At 49.0% G+C, this 21473-nt stretch overlaps 1 protein-coding gene across 1 annotated transcript in view; it reads left to right on the forward strand.

Annotated features, from left to right (window-relative positions):
* The first annotated feature begins 232 nt into the window (after window positions 1–232).
* Window positions 233–21473, forward strand: part of AP2B1 (adaptor related protein complex 2 subunit beta 1) — an 80255-nt gene continuing 59014 nt past the window's right edge. The window contains exons 1-7 of the mRNA XM_056864842.1: window positions 233–289; window positions 4424–4529; window positions 7439–7574; window positions 7780–8025; window positions 18868–19058; window positions 20487–20708; window positions 20948–21068. Coding sequence (XP_056720820.1) covers window positions 253–289; window positions 4424–4529; window positions 7439–7574; window positions 7780–8025; window positions 18868–19058; window positions 20487–20708; window positions 20948–21068 — 1059 coding nt within the window. The 5' untranslated portion in view covers window positions 233–252. The remainder of the gene's footprint in view (window positions 290–4423; window positions 4530–7438; window positions 7575–7779; window positions 8026–18867; window positions 19059–20486; window positions 20709–20947; window positions 21069–21473) is intronic.

Genomic DNA, 21473 nt, shown 5'->3' on the forward strand with positions numbered 1-21473 from the left:
TTTGCAAGGATTCCCAGAGGCATTTGGCTGGTAACTTTCAGAGCACAGGCTGGAGAGACTTGGCCTGGTCCAGCAGTGCATTTCCTGCATTCCCATCCTGAAAAGGCCCGTCACGTACAGCGAGACGTCTTGGTTTGGTAATGCATGAAGTAGCTGAAGGCTCCATTTCTTTTGTATTGCTGTTACGAGAAGCATGGTCTTAGCGAAAATATTTTTTCTTTAATTTTGCAGGTGCGAGAAGAAATTAAAACCATGACGGACTCCAAGTACTTCACCACCAATAAAAAAGGTTAGCTTTTATGTAACGTTGGAGGTTCTCACTGGAGGGGGGTGGTTTGAAAGACTTTCTCAATAACATGGACTCCATCCGCTTGTATTGCTGCTTTGCTACTCTCTCCTTCATACTGGAGATATGGGAAGGCTGGTGCGGGGGTGGCATGGGGTGAGCATTTCTTCCTGGTCATGAGGTCCAGAAACTTTGGTGGAAAATACAACTAATTTTTTCCCCTGCCATTCTGTGGATGCATGTTAATATTCCCCAGGATTTTGCTGTCTCAAGCAACTTGTTAGCCATGTTTCTGGTGTATGTGTTTGTGTGTTAAGTGCCGTCAAGTCGCCTCCGACTCATGGCGAGCCTATGAATGAAAGTCCGCCAAAATCTCCTATCCTTGACAGCCTTGCTCAGATCCTGCAAACCGAAGGCCGTGGCTTCCTTTATTGAGTCAATCCATCTCTTGTTGGGTCCTCCTCTTTTCCTGCTGCCCTCAACTTTTCCTAGCATGACTGTCTTTTCTAGTGACTCTTGACGTCTCATGACATGACCAAAATACGACAGCCTCAGTTTAGTCATTTTAGCTTCTAGGGTCAGTTCAGGCTGGATTTGATCTATAACCCACTGATTTGTTTTTTTGGCAGTCCACGGAATCCATAACCCTCTCCTCCAACACATTTCAAAGGAATCTATTTTCTTCCTATCAGCTTTCTTCACTGTCCAGCTTTCACACCCATACATAGTAATAGGGAATACAATGGCATGAATTAATCTAGTCTTGGTGGCCAGTGACACATCCTTATACTTCAAAATCTTTTCTAGCTCCTTCATGGCTGCCCTTCCCAGTCTCAATCTCCTTCTGATTTCTTGGCTGCAGTCTCCCTTTTGGTTTCTGGTAGCTGGATCTTTTAGAGGCCCATAGCTGTTATAGCCTTGAAACTTTGCTTTTCAATGGGATCGAGGATTGCTCTTTCTTAGAGGACCTCCGACCCTGTGATTCTGCGTGACTTCCATATCACTTTATTGGATGGAAGACTATCAGAGCAGAGTCTCACGAAGAGATGCAATGGGCAGTCTCTTCTGGGAGGGCATAAATTCGTTCCATTGAGCACGGGGGAATGTTCCATCCCGGCACAGGTCGATTGGAAGGAAGTATAGCCAATGCAGTAATATCACATCATACCAGAGAAGATATTTGGGTTTCTCCTGGCTGACACTCTAATCCAGGGGTCTGCACCCTTTCATAAGCAAAGAGCCAAACGTCATCAAAATTCACAGAAGACCACGACAAAGATCCAGTATAAGAGAGCCCATTGTCATAACTAAAAGTGTACAAATTAAGATTGATGGCTTTTAGAGTTGCTGGGCTTCCCATTATGGTGGGAGGCCTCCCGCTGATTATCACCATTGCCTGCCACCACTCTGAGCAGCAATGGGAGAAAAAAAAAACCCTACTATTAGCCTGTGTACTACCACATACAACCCAGAGGTGACAGTGGGTAGCTGTAGGAATACCTGGAAACTCCATGGCTTTACCATAGAGTTTCCGGCAACTCCTAGAGCTACTAGTTGAGACTTCCAGGGAGTTACTGATTTCACATGCCCCCCCCCCCTCCCCCATGTCCCTGCCTTCCAACCCTCTCGCTGGTTGCTAGGCTTGGCCTGGCAACCCTACTGGTTATTGACATATTGATTAATAACCCATAACATTTCGGCAGCCCAAAAACTGGTTGTTGCAAAGCCTTTGTTAGGAAGTAGACCACGTGACATCTTGTAATAAATAATAAGCATACCCTGGAGGATCCTGCGTGATTGTTTTAGTGCACTGGAGTAGATCTGCATATGGTTTGAACACAAATTCCTGGCAACTGCTCACCTCTATCATTTTGCTATCTGTGAAGCATCTCTTAAGAAATCCCTTTAGTCCCATAAAAATCTTTGCCTTCACATACTGGTTATTCTGACATTCCACCTTATCCCTCCGACATACCTTAACTTCAGGTGAGTAGCTGTGTTAGTCTGTAGCAACTTAAAAAACCAGGAAAATTTTCCACTCAAAATGAGCTTTCACTGACAAAAGCATACGCCCTGGACAATTTTGCTAGCCTTTAAGGTGCTACCGGACTCGAAATTTTCTTCCACCTTAACTTAAAGATTTCATTTTCTTCTTTTAAAGGGTCTTGTCCAGTTTCATACTGAGCCACATTTGGCTCAGGAGCTATAGCTTGCCAACCCCGCCCCTCTAACCGCTGCACAATTCTGCCTCTCATATCCTGGTGATTCTAACCTGCCCAGATTTCTGATCCAAAGGCAAGTAGCTCTGAGCGAGGACTCTTTTTGTTTCTGGCCGGCAGTGAAGAACTCAGGCCTGCATCCCACTGGCCAGGGCCCAGCCCTGTTGTGCCTGGGTCCGATTGGCCCGTTTGAATCTGGGGCGGGTTGTAGAACAGCGAGCAGCGGGCGGGGGGGGGGTAGAGATTCCCACCCAGGAAGATGCCACAGCTGTGGCAAGCCCGCCACCGTCCACCATTACGTGGCGCCGAGCTTCCACAGGCTGGCCGAGCCCCGCTGCCTCTGGAAGGCCCGGGCCTGGCTGGCCAAGACCAGCCTCGCCCGGTGCTGATCCGGTTCCTCCCCCAGCACAGGCCGGCAAACAGGCCCGCAGGGTAAATGCGGACCCATGCTTCTGCCGAGAGAGGTCCTTGCGACATCGGGGTGGTTGGAGAGTGATCCCTTACTTATCTTTTTTTTTTTTAACTGCTTCTCCTTTTCGACTTCCCACTCTCGGGTAATTAAGATCCCCAGCACCTGCTGGCGTTTGTGAATTGCCGAGCTGCCAGGCTTCCATTAAGGAAGATGAGTGGCACCAGCCTTCCTGATGGTCGGGCCCTCCTTAAAATTGCCATTTGGCACAAGAGCATCTCTGAAATCATCGATCCTCGGTTGCCAGGTGCCTTCGTAGTCCCTGCCTCTGACAAACCCCTTTCTTTAGCGCATCTTCAGCTATTCTCGGATCCGTTGCCTTCTTTTATTCTCAGCAGCTGAGATAATCACATTTTCCCCCTTCCGCCTGCTGTGTGGCACAGTCCAGCTGCTGTGCAGCTTTTCCTGTATTTTAGCGACTTGTTTGGCAATTTGCTGCTTCTCTTCCTGTCGGATCAAAATCTCGCTTCTTCAACCTTGTGCTGCTTGAGATTGCCAAATGACTCTTATCTTAGGGCTTCAAGCTTTAAACAGAGCTGACTTCTGCACACACACATGCTCCACATTGATTAACTTCATTTGTGGATCACCAAAGCTCAAAGGGTTATTGTAGACATAAGGCCCACCCCCAATCTTTCACTATGCTTAAGAGATCAGCAGTGGCCATGAGATTGCCCCGTTGCTCTCCCCAATAATCTCCGTCTTCTTCTGAACACATGATGCTGCCTTATACTGAATCAGACCCTTGGTCCATCAAAGTCAGTATTGTCTACTCAGACTGGCAGCGGCTCTCCAGGGTCTCAGGCAGAGGTCTTTCACATCATCTCCTTGCCTAGTCTTTTTAACTGGAGATGCCAGCAATTGAACCTGGGACCTTCTGCATGCCAAGCAGAGGCTCTACCACTGAGCCACAGCCCCTCCCCTAAAAGGCCTGCTTTCTCCCCCACCCAAGGCCTGCTGAATGGATTTGCTTACCCGTACCTTAACCAGGGTTAATGGGAATCCAGTTCTGTCTGAACCAGGTTTTGCAAACCAAGTTCAGACTCTGGTTCCAAATACCTGTTCGAGCTGGAATTGCGGCTTTATGTTAGATCTTCAGGAAAGTAATTCACAAGAGGGGAAAGGAGACAGGGAGGTACTGTGCAGATTCATAGTTTGCTCCTAACCAAAACTGTTAACCATGGTTAGAGATCAGGAAAGTTTGGCTCTCCAGTAGACAAATGGTGAGCCGGTGTGAAGTTTGGGCCAGAACAGGGGTCCCCAACCTTTTTGAGCTTGTGGACGTCTTTGGAACAGGCTGGTAGATGGAGCAAGAGAATGACTATCACAGGAGGCCCACCACAAAATGACTGACATCGGAGGAGTATGTCAGATGCTAGGCTGGTTTTCCCTGACTGCTTCAACCCTTCCACCCCTGGTGAGATGGAGCCTCTCTGGTTTCTTTTGCAGGGGAGATCTTTGAACTGAAAGCCGAGCTCAACAATGAGAAGAAGGAGAAGAGGAAGGAGGCAGTGAAGAAGGTCATTGCTGCCATGACGGTGGGGAAGGACGTCAGGTAATACCTCTTGGGTTGCAGACTAGGGCAGCCCAGATGATCCTAGAGGTCAGAGCGGCTCTTATACACAGAGAGGCTGAAGTGTTTGGGACTTTTGAACTTAGAGAAGAGACAGCTGGGGAGGCGGGTGGAATATGACAAAGGTTCGTAAAATTAAGCATAAAGTGGAGAGAGTGGGTAGAGAGACAACCTCCCCCCCCTTCCATAATATTAGAACTCCACAGTTTTGGTCAGCCCATCTCAGAAAGGATGTCCTAAAGAGGCAGAGAACGGCATGCGTGGGGTGGAGGAAGAACTGTTGCTCCTTTTCCCAAAATGCGAGAATACAAAGGCAACCAGTGACTTGGACAGGCAGGAGACCGAGGACAGAGATAAAGATGTCCTCCTTCACACATTGCGTAGGTAGCTTGTGGAATTCCCTGCCCCTTGATGACAGCTGGCTTGGTGGTCTCCCACCCAAATACTAAACAGGGCCGACCTTGCTTGGCTTCTGAGATCTGACAAAGTCGGGCTAGCCTGAGCCATCCAGGTCAGAGCAGCTGGCTTAGAGGGCTTTAAATGCCAAATCTATGGAACAGAAGTCCAGGAATGGCTATTCCCTTTGGTAGCCAAATTGAACTTCCATGTTCAGGAGTGGTATACCATTGAACAGAAGTTGCTGCAGTGCATAGCTGGAGAGGGTTGTTGCTTTCATACCCACCTTTGGGCTTCCTGGAGGCATCCCGGTGGCTGCTATGGGATGCTGGCCGAAATGGACATTTGGTCTGATTCCAGCAGGGCCGTTCTCACATTCTCCTATTGCTGGGGGTCTGTGTATGACCCCAAGGAATGGTCCAAAGGCTTACGATGCAGCCCCCTTGCTGAAAGCAGACAGGGCTGAGTCTGGTACATGCCTGGATGGGAGACCTCTGGAGAAAGCCCCTCTTCTGCCTCAAATTCCTAGATAAAGAAAAGTTGGATGTAAATAGAATAGTAAAACAGAAATTATGGTCTCTTTCTTGATCTGGGTGGGGGTCTCCCTAAGTTGACAGTACCTGCGCATGCAAGGTTGTACCTATGTCACTCGCCATGGTTGTTTAAGTACCCCAAAACAAAATTTAAATGATGTGTGTGTCTATGTCTATTAAAGACTTGGTTGGTTTGAATTTTGAGCCTCCCCAAGGGTCCGGGACCGAGCAACATCGTTAAATCCACAGCGGGGGGAAATCCTCCGGTTGGAGATTTTATTTTCTATCGATGAATCCTCGTGTCTGCTGTAACCTCAGCTGCTAAAAGCCAGCCCGAGCGAGAAGTCTCGGGGAGCTTGCAGAAAGTGGTCGGAAGTGACTGCAAACTTGCAGTCTCAGCAGCATGACTTCATTGGAGGGCGATGGGGGCGGGGGGAGGGAGGGAGAAGAGAAGGGTCTGCTGCACCAGGTTGTTTCTGATCAGCTCAGCTCCCTGTTCCCAGAACTGTTTCCCAGCTCTGCCGGGCTCTGCAGTACGGCTGGCAGGCGCTGGCAGGCCCAAGTCAAGTGTTGCTCTCTCTGCCAGTGAGTCTTCTAAACTGCCCGGCCCGCAAAAAAGCTCTCACTGCTTCCATCTACCAGAGTTAATCTTCTGTGGCATAAAGGGAAAAGGGAACCATTTTTTTGAGCCAGCTTGGTATAGTGGTGAAGAGTAACGGACTCTAATCGGGAGAACCGGGGTTTGATTCCCTGCTCCTCCGCATGAATGGTGGACTCTGATCTGTAGAATTGGGTTCGATTCCCCACTCCTCCACATGCAGCCTACTGCGTGACCTTGGGCCAGTTACAGTTCTCTCAGAACTCTCTCAGCCCTTCCTACCACACAAGTTGTTTGTTGCGAGAGGGAGAAGGAAAGGTGCTTGTAAGCCACTTTGAGACTCCTTTCGGTAGAGAAAAGCAGGGTACAACAACCAATTCGTCTCTTCTTCTCTCCCCAGGTGGGTGGGTGTTCACGTATGGGCCAAGATCCGGGTCTTGATTCATACCACTTGTTCTTTAATTTAGAAAAAAAGAGTACTGGATGGGAGGGAACACGATAGACATTTCTTGACATCTGTGCAGTGTGGAAAGCTTTTTCTGCCCCATCCACAGTGTCAAAATTCAGGAGTCCTCCAGTGGAGCCGATGGGGAATGAGTTCGGGCACTTAGGCTAAACACATTCACGGAAGGTTAGCCGTAGGTGTCCACCCTGAGGGCTAAAAGGGAGCCTCCATGTTCAGAGGCAGTCTGTCTCTGGGTAAGTGTTGCTGGAACCGTCTGTGGCCTTCTCACCGTGCTTGTGGACTTTTCCGAGGGTGTTGAAAGCATGGGGGTTGGACAAAGCAGACCCTCTGGTTGGTAGAATGATGCCCCCTCTGAACCCTCTTCGAGGTGCAGTTTGGACTAGTGGAAGTTCAGCATGGTGTAGTGATTAAGAGCGGTGGTTTGGAGCGGCGGACTCTGATCTGGAGAACCAGGTTTGATTCCCCACTCCTCCACCTGAGTGGCATACACTGATCTGGTGAACTGGATTTGTTTCCCTACTCCTACACACGAAGCCAGCTGGGTGACCTTGGGCTAGTCACAGCTCTCTTAGAGCTCTCTCAGCCCCACCGACCTCACAGGGGGTCTGTTGTGGGGAAGGCGACTGTATGTTGGTTTGTTTCTTCCTTAAGTGGTAAAGAAAGTCGGCATATAAAAACCAACTCCTCTTCTTAAAAGCCTGGAAAGGTCCATGATCAGTGGCTGAGCACGTTTCACATACAGGGAATTCCAGATCCAGGTAGCGGTTACAAGGGACTCAGATAGCAGAGCAGATGATCCTGAGATGTTGGAGAAGCCTTTCCCATACGGATGAGGCGGTGTTTGGGTGTCCTTCTAAATAGCGGTTTTAACCCTGGCCGTCTATTCCTCTCTTTCCAGCTCTCTCTTCCCGGATGTGGTGAACTGCATGCAGACCGACAACTTGGAGCTGAAGAAGCTGGTCTACCTCTACCTGATGAACTATGCCAAGAGCCAGCCTGACATGGCCATCATGGCGGTCAACAGCTTTGTGAAGGTAACCCAGGGCCGCATCTTTGAAAAGGAAGGGGGAGGGTGTGTATTTCAAACCATCTTCTTTTATAATGAAAAAGAGCAAACATTATCCCAAAACTCACCGAGTTCTCCCGGTGGACGGATTTGGGCCCTGCTCTCCTTGGTGAAAGGGCCCAGTCCGGGTGTCGAACGAAACCCATTTCCGCTTCCCCGCCTCTGACCCCCAGGACTGCGAGGATCCCAACCCTCTCATCCGCGCCCTGGCGGTGCGTACCATGGGCTGCATCCGCGTGGACAAGATCACCGAGTACCTGTGTGAGCCGCTGCGCAAGTGCCTGAAGGATGAGGACCCGTATGTGCGCAAGACGGCGGCCGTCTGCGTGGCCAAACTGCACGACATCAATGCCCAGATGGTGGAAGACCAAGGGTTCCTGGACTCCCTGCGCGACCTCATTGCCGACTCCAACCCCATGGTAACGTACCTGTTCTGCAGAACGCCCCACCTTGCAATATGGTTGGAACCACAGGCGGTCTTGCTCGGGTTTGGGGAGGGACCACAGATTGGGGTAGAGCTTTATGTGCAGAAAGTCCCAGGTTCCAGCCCCGCTCGAAAAACGACCAGCTGTCCTCAACCAGGGCCAGGGTTTCTTCTGCTCTGGCCCCGGACTGTCTCTCTATCCATTGAGACCAGGACCCTGTGAAACTTGATACAGCTCCATAGGGCCTGTAAGACCAAGATGTTCCACCACGCCTATGGTTGAGGGCAGCAACGGTTTCCATTGTAGCTGGGCCTCCCCCCCCCCCCATTTTCCTTCATTTTATTTGGGTTGACTGATCTGGGGACCCTAACCATTCCCCTCCGGGCTGGCCTCTTCCCTGCATGCTATAAATTATGCACCAGCTAGATTTTAGAATTGCCATCTGCGGTTTGAGTCATAAATTATTTTTACATATTAATATATCTGACTGATGTAATGATGCTGTAACGATGCGAGCTGCTTAGCCCGGCCTCGGCTGGGACAGAGCGGGTTATAAATTCTAAAATAAATACATACATGAATAAAAATGATCTCTGGTTGCTGAGCTAGGAGGGACGTCTGCCAGAGACCTTGGAAACCCACTGAGATTTCTGGGCTAGTGTAGACCATGCTGGGTACCCATGCTGGGTTTTGTTTTTAGGTTGGGTTTTATTCCCCTCCTTTTTTTCTTCCACTAGTGTAGACCATGTACAGCTTTGGTTAAAAAGTTTCCATGGAGCAGGGGTATGGAAAACCTCTTTGCTTGTCGAAACCTCTGGGTCTGAATAGACAGTTGCTGGGTGGGCAGAGGGGCTGATTCTGTATAGCTCATAGTTTTAAAATAGGCATATATGTACAGGTATATTTTTATTTTTGATTCAACAATAACAAATAATGCAGCACTACCGATTTTCTAGATGTAACTGTTGATGGCTAGTAAATGATAGAAGTATAAAGCGACATTAATCAAGTTTCGCAATGCCATTAATTTGCTTGAGGTTTGAGAATAATTTCATATGTCCCTTTTTGTGTGAAAGATTTATTCTAAAGGTTTAAAGATCAGTGCTAGATAGTATAGAATGATGTAGCCCTGCTCATAGGGTATTGGATGAAGATCTTGTTGCAGACATGGAATATTGATTATATATTAATTAATTAATTAATTAACTTCTATTCTTCCCTCCCCAGTTGGAGCCAGGCTCAGGGCGGGTAGCAGCACTTAAAAGCATCCTATAATCAGTTATGCATATTCATTAAACAATAAATCAATGATAAAAACCTCATTAAAACATGAAACAATAAGGGAGTGTGTTGTATGTGTTATGAGTTGTACATTGCATGTACTGTGTATGTTGTTTTGAAAGTAAAAATTTAATTAAAAAAAGTTTAAAGACAGGGTGATGATGAGAGCGGACGAGACTATTCAGAACAGGAGAAAAAAATGGCTTAATTGATGCAGATCCTCCGCCAAGAAGGATTGGAGGTTCCTGAGCGCATAATTTGTTCTTTGCAGCGCGAAAAGCGCCGCAGCCTTGATTGTTTTGGCTTTTCGCCACAAAGTTTGAAGCTACCATGGCAGAAAATGTTTCTTTGGGGAATCATATCCATTGGGATTTTTCTTTTGGCAGGATGACCGATCTAGCCTTATTCAAGCTGATTTGAAAAGGTGTGGGGGGGTACAAGTAGGATTATCAGGATGCCTGGTGATTGTTCCCTGCAGAGGCACAATGCCACGTCTCTGCCCCATTCTTTCCTGCACGTCAGCAGCCCCCTCCCAGGCAGTTTTTCATGTCGACCAGCCATTACTTTGAGTAGGCTTCCTGTTATTGTTGGGCTCGGCAGATCAATAGCTTGAGCCATTTTGCGCTCGGATTAGCCATCGAAACCCCGATGCCCTTCTTTCAGTAAGGTTAAACGAGTTGTTGGAACCAAAGGGAAATTTAAGGGAATCATCGATCTCTCTGCTGTCTCCGGGGAGATGCAGAGCGAATTCATCTGTCTACAAGCATGACAAGGAGAGCTTAGTGCCAGCAGTGTGGATTTCAGGGAGCCCAGGAGTTCTCAGGTTCCATCAGCTGAATCCCATGCGCACCGTTCTTTATGTTCCCCCAAGTCTGCAGGTCAATGACTGACGGTCCTAGACTCTTCTCTCTTCACCTCCCACCCTCTCTGGCTTTTATTCTGTCTCCTCTCTAAATTTCATTTGTCCAGCGCCCAGGATGAGAGCCAGCGTGGTGTAGTGGTTAATAGCGGTGGTTTGGAGCAGTGGACTCTAATCTGGAGAACCGGAATTCGATTCCCCACTCCTCCACCTGAGCAGCGGACACTGATCTGGAGAACCGGGTTGGTTTCCCCACTCCTACACATAAGGCCAGCTGGGTGACCTTGGGCTAGTCACAGCTTCCTTAAAGCTCTCTCAGCCCCACCACCTCACAGGGTGTTGTGGGGAAAGGAAGGGAAGGCGATTGTAAGCCGGTCCCTTAAGTGGTAGAGAAAGTAGGCATATAAAAACCAACTCTTCTTCTTCCTCTTCCTCTTCTTCTTTGTCTACCCATTGTTTGTTTATTATAGTAAATGTATTCTATTTCACTTTTCAGTAGAAACTATCAGACAATCAGTTTAAAACAGCAGAGAGTCCACCAAATACTTTGATACCATTAACTGCAGATGACCAAGCTGAGCAACGATTAAGAAAAGAAGAACCTCCCCCCAGGCGACCAGTCCTGGCTGTTTCCTTGTTCAGACATGGGGCCTGCGATTTGAGCACGTTTGCCCCTTTTCATTCTGTTGAATTTTCTTCCCCCCACCCTTCTTCCACGAAGCTTGGAGTCCTGTGCAAAGGTCCTTCTTCCCCTTTGTACGCCCACCTCAAGCCTTGGAGTTGGGTTAGACACAGGGAAAGATTAGGGTTGCCAACCTCCAGGTACTATCTGGAGATCTCCTGCTATTACAACTGATCTCCAGCCGACAGAGATCAGCTCACCTGGAGAAAAGGGCTGCTTTGGCCATTGGACTCTATGGCATTGAAGTCCCTCCCCTCCCTAAACCCCACCCTCCTCAGGCTCCACCCCGAAAACCTCCTGCCGGTGGGGAAGGGGGACCTGGCAACTCTAAAAGAGATTGGCCCAAAGACCCTGTTCGAATGGGGATTTGAATCTGGGTATCTGAGACTTGAGGTGGTCTCAAGTGGCAGCAGAGACCACCGTTGGTGATCCCTGCGGTCACCTGGCCTTGTCTCTTCAGGAAACGAAGCAGAGCAAATGGATCAGAACGCCTCCCGCATCTCCCTGGCTGCTCCATTGTGGCTGCTTACGTGGCCAGGGCCTCTCCCGACTCATGAGCGGCAGGACTGGCCGTTCTGATCGATCTCTCCGAGGCTTTCCTCAGAGATGGCAAAGCTTAAGGTGTCTGCCGTCGCTGGCCTGGAATTTGATGGTGGTTCCCCCCATCCACCCAGCGTTAGAAAATCAGACGCCCGTCTGGCTCTCAATAGGCATCTCTCCAAGACAGTTCTGTGCAGTCGTCCTCACATGAATATTGATGTCCTCTCAGGGACTCCACGTTCTCATCAAAGCAGCCGTCTCTTGCAGTAAGGGAGCAGAAGGGAAATGTCCTTTCGTGTTTTTCTAAAAAACAAAACTATTTGTCTATTGTAAAGGTTGCAGGTAGAAAGGATAAAAAAAATATGTGATCTTACCAAACAGGGTTCTGCGTTGATGCTGTTTCAAGGCACAGGGAAAGAAGGGGGATATGAATACTGGGATGAAAGGGGTCCTCTGCGGCCCTGGAGCTGAACTCGGCCTTGGAGCAGTGGACTCTGATCTGGAGAACCAGGTTCGATTCCCCACTCCTCCACATGAGTGGCGGGCGCTAATCTGGTGAACCGGGTTGGTTTCCCCAGTCCTACCCATGAAGCCAGCTGGGTGACCTTGGGCTATTCACAGCTCTCTCAACCCCACCTACCTCACAGGCTGTCTGTTGTGGGGAGGGGAAGGGAAGGTGATTGTAAGCCGGTTTGATTCTGCCTTAAGTGGTAGAGAAAGTTGGCATATAAAAACCAACTCCTCCTCCTCCTCCAGCGTGGTGTAGTGGTTTAAGAGCTGTGGTTTGGAGCGGTGGACTCTGATCTGGAGAACCGGGTTTGATTCCCCACTCCTCCACATGAGCGCCGGAGGCTAATCTGGTGAACGGGATTTGTTTCCCCAGTCCTACCCATGAAGCCAGCTGGGTGACCTTGGCCAGTCACACTCTCTCAGCCCCACCTACCTCATAGGGTGTCTGTTCTGGGGAGGGGAAGAGGAGGTGATTGTAAGCCAGTTTGATTCTGCCTTCAGTGGCAGAGAAAGTCAGCATATAAAAACCAACCTTCTTCTTCTCCTCCTCCTCCTTCTTCTTCCCTCTCTCAGAGCTTGTGTTCATCTAGCCATTTTAAAACTTTGGAAGAAAAATAAAAAATGCTAATACAAATTTGTTTAGGGAGCAATCCTTTAATGTCTTGCTGAGCAAGGATCCAACTCGCCTCTGTATTATTAATAAGATTCTTATTCGTTATTCTATCCCTGATGACCTGCTGGGTGCTTCAGCAGATAGCTCTATTCTGCGTGATTGGGTATACCAGGGTGATGCTCTGATTGATAGTTCATTAATTCTTCAGTCTAAGTCTTCTCCATGGTTTAAATTAATTTTAAAAAGACCATTTCAGAACCAAACATCTAGTTGACATCTCAGTCCAAAAGCTCAGAATGGCTTTCACATCTTTACATTTTCAGACAATGCAAACTGCAGTATCGGATGGCCGATATAATAAAGTACCATTAGCAGGATGTATTTGCGTCTGTGGCTCTGCTATAGAGGATTTACTCCATTATATTTTAGCTTGTCCTCTTCACGCAATACCTAGGGCAAAATTCCTTCGTACAATATTAACTGGGCTAAATTTACTTCCTGATTTTAATAAATTTGTACTTTTGTTGTCAGACAACTCATTTATCACTTATAGGCTGTCACTTTTTGCTTTGGCAGCTAAATAGATAAGAGCTAAACTGGTGGCAAAGAATGTAACCAGCTGGAACTGATGGCCAGCTAGGATATACTCTGATTATGCTGTATTTTATCTTAGTTTATATGGCATTTATTTTTATTGTATACTTTTTTTGTTTCACCGTTTAATTTACTTTGTAAAGGCCTTTGGCCATCTATAGATAAATATTACTACTACTACTATTACTATTTAGCTCAACCAAAATTAATGAAACCTCTTCCGCACTCTGGTGATGTATGTTCTTCACAGGTCCACTTCTTGTTCGCTGTAATAGTGGTGACTATGTGAACACATGAAGCTGCCTTATACTGAATCAGACCCGTAGTCCATCAAAGTCAGTATTGTCTACTCAGACCAGCAGCGGCTCTTCAAGGTCTCAGGCAGGGGTCTTTCACATCACCTTTAACTGGAGATGCCGGGGATTGAGCCTGGGACCTTCTGCATGCCAAGCAGATGCTCTACCACCGAGCTACAGCCCCTCCCCAGTCATGCAACAAAGTGTGCCAGTCATGCATCAAAGTGGGGCCATTCACAAATCCAGAGGGACCCTTTCTGCCTGCCTGGGAGAAACTGCATACCCAGGCGGCTGATGGAAGCAGAGAACTGGGCTGGGGTTCAGCCTCCTTCTTCCGCATCGGAGCCTCAAAGGTTACCACCCCAGCCTTCTTAGTTTTGGGCTGCTTCTCCTGGTCTCATCAGTGATGAACCACAAGGGGGCAGCACCCGACCACTGTGTGGCGTTGAGCTTCTCTAGATCATAGCAGAGGGACTCCAGGTAGAGCCAGGAGGCTGGCAACTTGTAAAGGGGAAACGGGGAGGGGGCACTTAACACTTCCCCTGCAACCCCCTCCTCCAGTTGCCTTTCCCAGTATGCATCTAGTGCACATCTCCCACGGGGGAAGAGGCTGGCGAGGAGAAGCTGCAGGCTGGGAGAACATTAAGCCCCGGGTGCCATGGCAGGTCAGACTATGCCTGGCTTCCACTGCTTTGCGGCAGTTTGGCACCCGAGGCCCCAGGTTCAATCCCTGGCACTTTCACTTAGAAGGTTCAGATCACTATTGATGTAAAAGGATTCCCTGAGGCTCTGGAAAGCTGCTGGCAATCAAAGAAAACAGCTTTATTTATTTATTTATTTAATCACATTTCTATCCCCACCCTTCCCAGCCTAGGCTGGTCTGCCTCCCTCCCTCCCTCCCTTCCACTTTCCTTTCCTTCCACTTTCTCTCCTCTCCTCTCCTCTCCTCTCCCCTCCCCTTCTCTCCTCTCCTCTCCTCTCCTCTCCTCTCCTCTCCTCTCCTCTCCTCTCCTCTCCTCTCCTCTCCTCTCCTCTCCTCTCCTCTCCTCTCCTCTCCTCTCCTCTCCTCCCCTCCCCTCCCCTTCCCTTCCCTTCCCTTCCTCAACCAAAGTCGGGCTCAAGGTAGCTGACAGACCAATGATCTCATTCGGCATAAGGCAGCTTTATGTGCTCCCAGGGCTCTGTTGTGTAGCCATCCTCTAGCTGATGGTTGCATTGTAAGTGATTTCGTCATGTGCACTTCACTGCCCCCAAGCTTAGATGGCTTTGTGTTTGAGACCTTCCCGGAGGAAGGGCCTAGCGACATCTGTTAGCCATGGTGGCTAAATAGAACCTCTGTATTTAAAAGAAGTATACCTCTGGATGCCAAATGCTGGGGATAAGCTCCAAGGGGAGGGCTCCTGCTTCTGTAACCAGCTTGTGGGCTTCACGGAGGCATCTGGCCAGCCTCTATCAGAATGAGGGGCAAAATGGGCCCTTGTTCCCCTTTGCCAGGGTGATTCTTTGGAAGGAAGGGCTTTGCTAAGGTCATGGAAGAAGGGGGCAAATGCAGAAGGTCCCAGTTTCAATACCCTTGCTGCAGATGTCCAAGAGAGATCTTTCTCCACCCGAGACCTCGTAGGGCTTCCGTCAGTCTGAGCGGACAACCTGGGCTTGGGCGGACCAGCCGTCTAACTCCACAAAAGCGGCGAATAGTGAGGGAGGACTAGTAGAGGAGTATTTTTCAATGAGATGTTGTAGAGTCAGGCAGTGATCTCTTGTAGATCTACCTTCCCTAAATCCCGCTTGCTCCACTGTGATAAGACGTTCCTGACCGAGCCAGCTAGTAAGTTTTTCCAGGAGACGCCTCGCCTACAGTTTACTAGGGATATTTAACAAACTAATAGGCCTGTAGCGGCCTAACTCCGTTTAAGGTAGCTTCGCCCGTTCAAGGGTGGCTTCAAACGACTGCTTCGGCAACCTCGTGCGATAAGACGTTCCTGATCGAGCCAGCTAGTATGTTTATCCAGGAGACTCCTCGCCTACAGTTTACTAGGGATATTTAACAAAATAATTGGCCTGTAGCGGCCTAACTCAGTTTAAGGTAGCTTCGCCCGCTCGAGAGTGGCTTCAAACGACCACTTCGGCAACCTCATGCCACGTTTTATGCCACGTTTCTACAGATCGGGCAGAACGGGGGCAGCAACGGCCGCATCGCACAGCCGGGGGCCGTGAACCTCCTCGCCGCGCGGTTGCAGAAGCCACGCAGGGAGCGTAGAAGCAGTCCCAGGGCTGGAGTCATTCAGAACGGCCTTGAGTCATCGCCACCCGCTGATCCTCTGGATAGCACCACAGCCCTTCCCCGTCGAGTTCGCCCCCTTAATCTTTTGCCTCTCCCACCGGGCCACTGCGCGTCGCTTTATTTTTAACGCTGAATGCAGCCGGCACTTTGAAAGGCTGCATTGTTTGGGGTGTTTCGTTCTTCGAGCCGCTGGGATGGCCAGCTGCGTTTTTCTTTCCCAGAAGCGTTGGTAATACCAGCGTCCTTTTGTGGCTGCTATATATAATGTGAAAAGTCCTCTTTTCCTTTGCTATAAAAGAGAAGCGAAAGCTGACGCCGTAAGACAAAGGGGGCAGAGAAGCTTTTTAATTTATTTTGTTCTTTCGTTTTGCTTTTGATAAGTTTCCGGCTCGACAGTGAGCACGGGAGAATTAAACGTTACCCTGACCTAGTGTCCTGCAAAGCCCCATTCTGATCGTTGCCCCCCCAAAAAGTTAAAACCCAAATAACCCCTGCTATCGTTTTAACCCCGGATGAAAAGTTGGTTCCAGTTTTTCGGGATTTGCTGTCTTCCCATCAAAGTCTCCCGGGTGTGTGTCTGTAAAGTTTATGTGGTTCAGTTGGGAAAGTGTTGACAGAGCTGGGTGGAAAAGCTTTGGAGGGGGGTTTGAAGCGTGGACCATATTTTAATTATTATCATGACCTTTTCAATCAGCCTTTCTCGAACAAGAAGAGGTTTACGATGCTGCATAACAATATAATCAGAACGCCGACAGCATAACTTGGGTACCAAAATCAGACTAGGGCTGGAATCCTAAGTCTTCTGGAGTCAACCCCCCTACAGAGCCCATTGGCAAAATGCATGCTGGAGAGATTCAGTGTTGCCCTTCAACAAATCTATAGGGCGGGGACCCTTCCAGACAGCATTCAGGAGACTGTTTTACCCACTGGGGGCCACCACAGAAAGGGCTAGAAACAGAACACTGATTGACTTTGAGGGCATCATGGGATTTTTAAGCAATGATTGATAGGGTGAGCAGAGCAACCTCAGTGGAACGTATTGGGAGCACTGACCTAGTCGATGTGCCGGTCCCAGTCCACGACGGGCCTGCCTTATGCAGAATCAGCTCATTTGGTCCTTTTAGCTCAGGCTCTGTCCCTCTCGCAAAAAGAGGACTTTTCCGTTACCTGCTCCCGCAGGTGAACTGGGGTGGGTGAGGATTGAACCTGGGAGCTGCTGCATGCAAAGCGGGTGTTCTGCCACCAGGCTATTCCCGCTGCCAAACTGCTCAGAGCGCTTGGCAAAGTCTAAAATCAGTGGCCGATATCTTACGGCACCTCTAAGCTTGCAGTTTGGAGTAAATTGAAATGGGTGTGGATCAGGGGAGGAATCCTCCACGTGTACCCCACTGCTGCTTTAATTGTTCTGAGAATCCAGGGGACCCTCCTACCTGGTAGTTCAGCCCTGCAGTGGTTAAGAGCGGTGGTTTGGAACGGTGGACTCTAATCTGGGGAACCAGGTTGGTTTCCCCACTCCTACACATGAAGCCAGCTGGGTGACCTTGGGCTAGTCATAGCTCTCTTAGACCTCTCTGAGCCCCACCTACCTCACAGGGTGTTGGTTGTGGGGAGGGGAAGGTGATTGTAAGCCGGTTTGATTCTCTCTTAAGTGGTAGAGAAAGTCGACGTATAAAAACCAACTTTTCTTCTTATGAAGAAGGAGTGAGTCTGCCACGTTGAATCAGGCTCCTGATCGGCGTAGCCCAGCGCCGTCGTCTAACCAACGGCGGCTCCCCAGGGTCTCTTTCACGTTGCCTGCCACCTGAGCCTTTTGTCTGGTGATGCCGGGGATTGAACCTGGGACCTGCTGTGAGCCAAGCAGGTGTTCTTTCTCTGCGTGTCGGCCCAGGCTTTCTGTTCCCAGCTGTTTGGAAACTCATTTTTGTTTGTTCAGCGGTGTGGGAGGGGGAGGCATTCATCGCACTGGCTATTATCCATCTGTTCCTAAGGGGGAAGGAGAGGTTAGGAGGCTGAGCCCCCTGGGCCTGCCGAAACCTTGCTTGGCAAATTGCCCTTGCTTCGCCCTGTTTAAAAACCAAAGCGTGAGCACAGTTGCCTCTGAAGAAAAAGAGTTGGTTTTTATATGCTGACTTTCTCTACCACTTAAGGAAGAATCAAACCGGCTTACAGTCACCTTCCTTTCCCCTCCCCACAACAGGCATCCTGTGAGGTGGGTGGGTCTGAGAGAGTGTGACTAGCCCAAGGTCACCCAGCTGGCTTCATGTGGAGGAGTGGAGAAACCAACCCGGTTCACCAGATTAGAGTCCGCTGCTCATGTGGAGGAGTGGGGGATCGAACCCGGTTCTCCTGATCAGAGTCCTCCTCTCTAACCACTACACCACGCTGGCTCTCCAGCCTGCAGGTTGTTTTCATGTCATTTGGCGACCATGGCCTGTGGTTCAAGATATTTGGAGAAAAAGCATGTCACAGATAAACGGCATGGCAGCCCCCAACTTCCAGTGGATCTTGGGGTCATTTTGTTGGGGTTTGATATAGTATAAGCCAACTTCGTGTGTTCTTCACACAACACATGGTTAAATTGTGGAACTCCCTGCCCCAGGATGTGATGATGGCTGCCAACTTGGAAGGCTTTAAGAGGGGAGTGGACATGTTCAAGGAAGAGAGGGCTATATCAAAATGAATATTAATCATGCTGCATACCTATTCTCTCTAGTATCAGAGGAGCATGACTATTTGTATTAGGTGCTGTGGAACCCAGGCGGGATAATGCTGATGCCGTCGTCTTGTTTGTGGGCTTCCTAGAGGCACCTGGTTGGCCACTGTGTGAACAGACTGCTGGACTTGGTGGGCCTTGGTCTGATCCAGCAGGGCTTTTCTTATGTCTTGCATAGCCGGCTAACTGGTGTTGCTGCAAATCTGTCATCCAATAGGCCAACAGCCGGATGTTTTCCTTGGGAGATCTGAGTTCAGATCCTAGATTTACCCTCCCTTTCTCCCATGGACCAGCTCCAAACGGGATAGAATGAACAAAATGCTGGTTTTGTTGATCTTAACTTTAAAACAATGTTTTTTACTAACTTGTGCTGTAAGCTGTAATTCACAGAGAAGTGGCAAGTAAAGACATTGGCCGGAGATATGCCCAGACCCCAAATTCTGAAGCCTTCTTTCTCCCCCCTCTAGGTGGTAGCCAACGCCGTAGCCGCTTTATCGGAAATCAGTGAGTCTCACCCCAACAGCAACTTGCTGGATCTCAACCCGCAGAACATCAACAAGCTGTTGACGGCCTTGAATGAGTGCACCGAATGGGGCCAGATCTTCATCCTGGACTGCCTCTCCAATTACAACCCGAAGGATGACCGCGAAGCCCAGAGGTGGGTTAGCCTGAGGTCGCCCAACGTTAAGGCTCCGGGCAGCTTGGCTCAGCTCCTCTCCGGCATTTCACCACATCTGGCATCATGGCAGATGCGTGAGGCGTCTCTCATTTTTGATGCCCATTTGAATCCTGTGGAACCCATTGCTGCAGGATGTTGTTGGGATCGTTGGCCATCTGTGGCTGTCGGCTTTAATCCTAGAATGTTGGCAAATTGTGGGTCGTAGGGTGAGGTTTGGGCAAACAGGTGGAGGCAGCATAATTCGGAGTTCCAGACGCCGGAGGAAATCAGCAAGGGATGATTGTGCCTGTCCTGCTCTACTTGCATTCCTTCTCTGGCATTCCTTTGAAAGCTGCAGAATTGAATTATTTCCAGTGCAGAACTAGTTTATATTTTTAGCTAATTGTACTGAATCCATTGAAACATAACACTCCCTAGTGCGTTCGTTGCTTTTATTTGGGGGTATTAGTAATTAATTTTTTTAAAAAGAATTGTGTTTTGTGGGGACTAATGTCCTTTGTGGTTGATCTACGCTGCCCTGGGTATTCCTTAGTATGGAAGAAAACAACTGATGTTGAAATGAATGGGCTTAGACTGGAGTAACTCTGCATAGGATTGTGCTATAAGTAAATAAATTCATAATACAGGTTGAATATCTCTTATCCGGACATCCAAACTGATCCGAAAACCAGACCTTTTGAGCTGGCATGCAGGCCTTACTCACAGGCCCTCAGCTGTGCCATTGATGGTTCAACGTACACAAAGTTATTTTAAAAATGCCGACTGTCTCTACCACTTAAGGGAGACTCAAACCGGCTTACAATCACCTTCCCTTCTCTCCACAACAGACACCCTGTGAGGTAGGTGGGCCTGAGAGCTGTGACTGGCCCAAGGTCACCCAGCTGGCTTCATGTGTAGGAGTGGGGAAACCAACCAGGTTCACTGGATTAGCGTCCGCTGCTCATGTGGAGGAGTGGGGAATCAAGCCCGGTTCTCCAGATTAAAGACCACCGCTCTTAAACACTACACCATGCTGGCTTAGACTTGGAATTTTGTGCTTAGACTTGGGTCCCATCCCCAAAATATCTCATGTATCTGCAAAAATGCCAAAATTTTCCAAAATATAGAAAGATCCAAAATATGGACCACTGCCGGTCCCAGGCAGTCCAGATAAGGGATACTCAACTTGTACTGTGGCCCTGGGGATGGGACGGGCCAAGCAGAACATACCCTTTGGAATGCCCTGCACTGCATGTCTGCCTGGGTCCCTGGAACCTGGGAATGTTTCCTCCCAGCATAGCCAGAGATCTCTGGGATGGGTCAGAAAGAGCGTCGTATGTCAAAATGCCTTTTTTTCCAGACCCCAGTAGTCATTGTGGAAACTGGCCTAGCACAAACCTTGGCCTCCTCCCCCATTTCTCCCCGCAGCATCTGCGAGCGAGTGACCCCTCGCCTCTCTCACGCCAACTCTGCCGTGGTGCTGTCGGCCGTCAAGGTCCTCATGAAGTTCCTGGAGCTCCTCCCGAAAGACTCCGATTACTACAACATGCTGCTGAAGAAGCTGGCTCCCCCTCTGGTCACCCTCTTGTCCGGAGAGCCTGAAGTCCAGTACGTCGCCCTGAGGAACATCAATTTAATTGTGCAGAAAAGGTGAGAGAACCACCTTCCCGGACGGGCCTTTCCGGAACCTCCCCTTTGAATTGCCGCCTATAAGGCAGGGTTATGTGATGTGTGGAAGACTGGTCCTGATACACAGCAACCCCCATGTAAACACGTCTGACCACGCCAGATTTGCAGATTTGCTAACATTCCAAATAAATACTGCGCTGCCCACCCTGAAATGGAAAATTGCTCAGAGTGATTTTGCATGTGTGTTTACCCCTCTCCAGGCCAGAAATCCTGAAGCAAGAGATCAAGGTTTTCTTTGTGAAGTACAACGACCCCATCTACGTCAAACTGGAGAAGCTGGACATCATGATCCGTTTGGCCTCCCAAGCCAACATTGCTCAGGTCAGTCATGGAGGAGAACCGCATGGGCGGCTCCAACAGTGCAATCCTACACATAGTTACTCCACTCTAATCCCATTGAAATGAATGAGTTTAGACTGGAGTCTAACTCTTGAGGATTGCGCTGTAAATGTCTGTGGAGGAAGGGTGGAATAAAAAGATATCAATAAACTAGCCAGGGGAGATAAAGAGCCACAGTTGGTACAGCTTTTTAAAAAGCCACTCCACTAATTGGGTGTTGGCTTGGAACACATTTTCAGGGTTGTTACTCCCCTTCTGTAATCATGAGGGCTAGAATCTTTTTTTTTAAGACTCATGATTAAAGCCAGCATGGTGTAGTGGTTAAGAGCGTTAGTTTGGAACGATGGACTCTGTTTTGGAGAACCCGGTTTGATTCCCCACTCTTCC

This window comes from Euleptes europaea, chromosome 19 (assembly GCF_029931775.1).
Source record: "Euleptes europaea isolate rEulEur1 chromosome 19, rEulEur1.hap1, whole genome shotgun sequence".
Classification (NCBI taxonomy): domain Eukaryota; kingdom Metazoa; phylum Chordata; class Lepidosauria; order Squamata; family Sphaerodactylidae; genus Euleptes; species Euleptes europaea.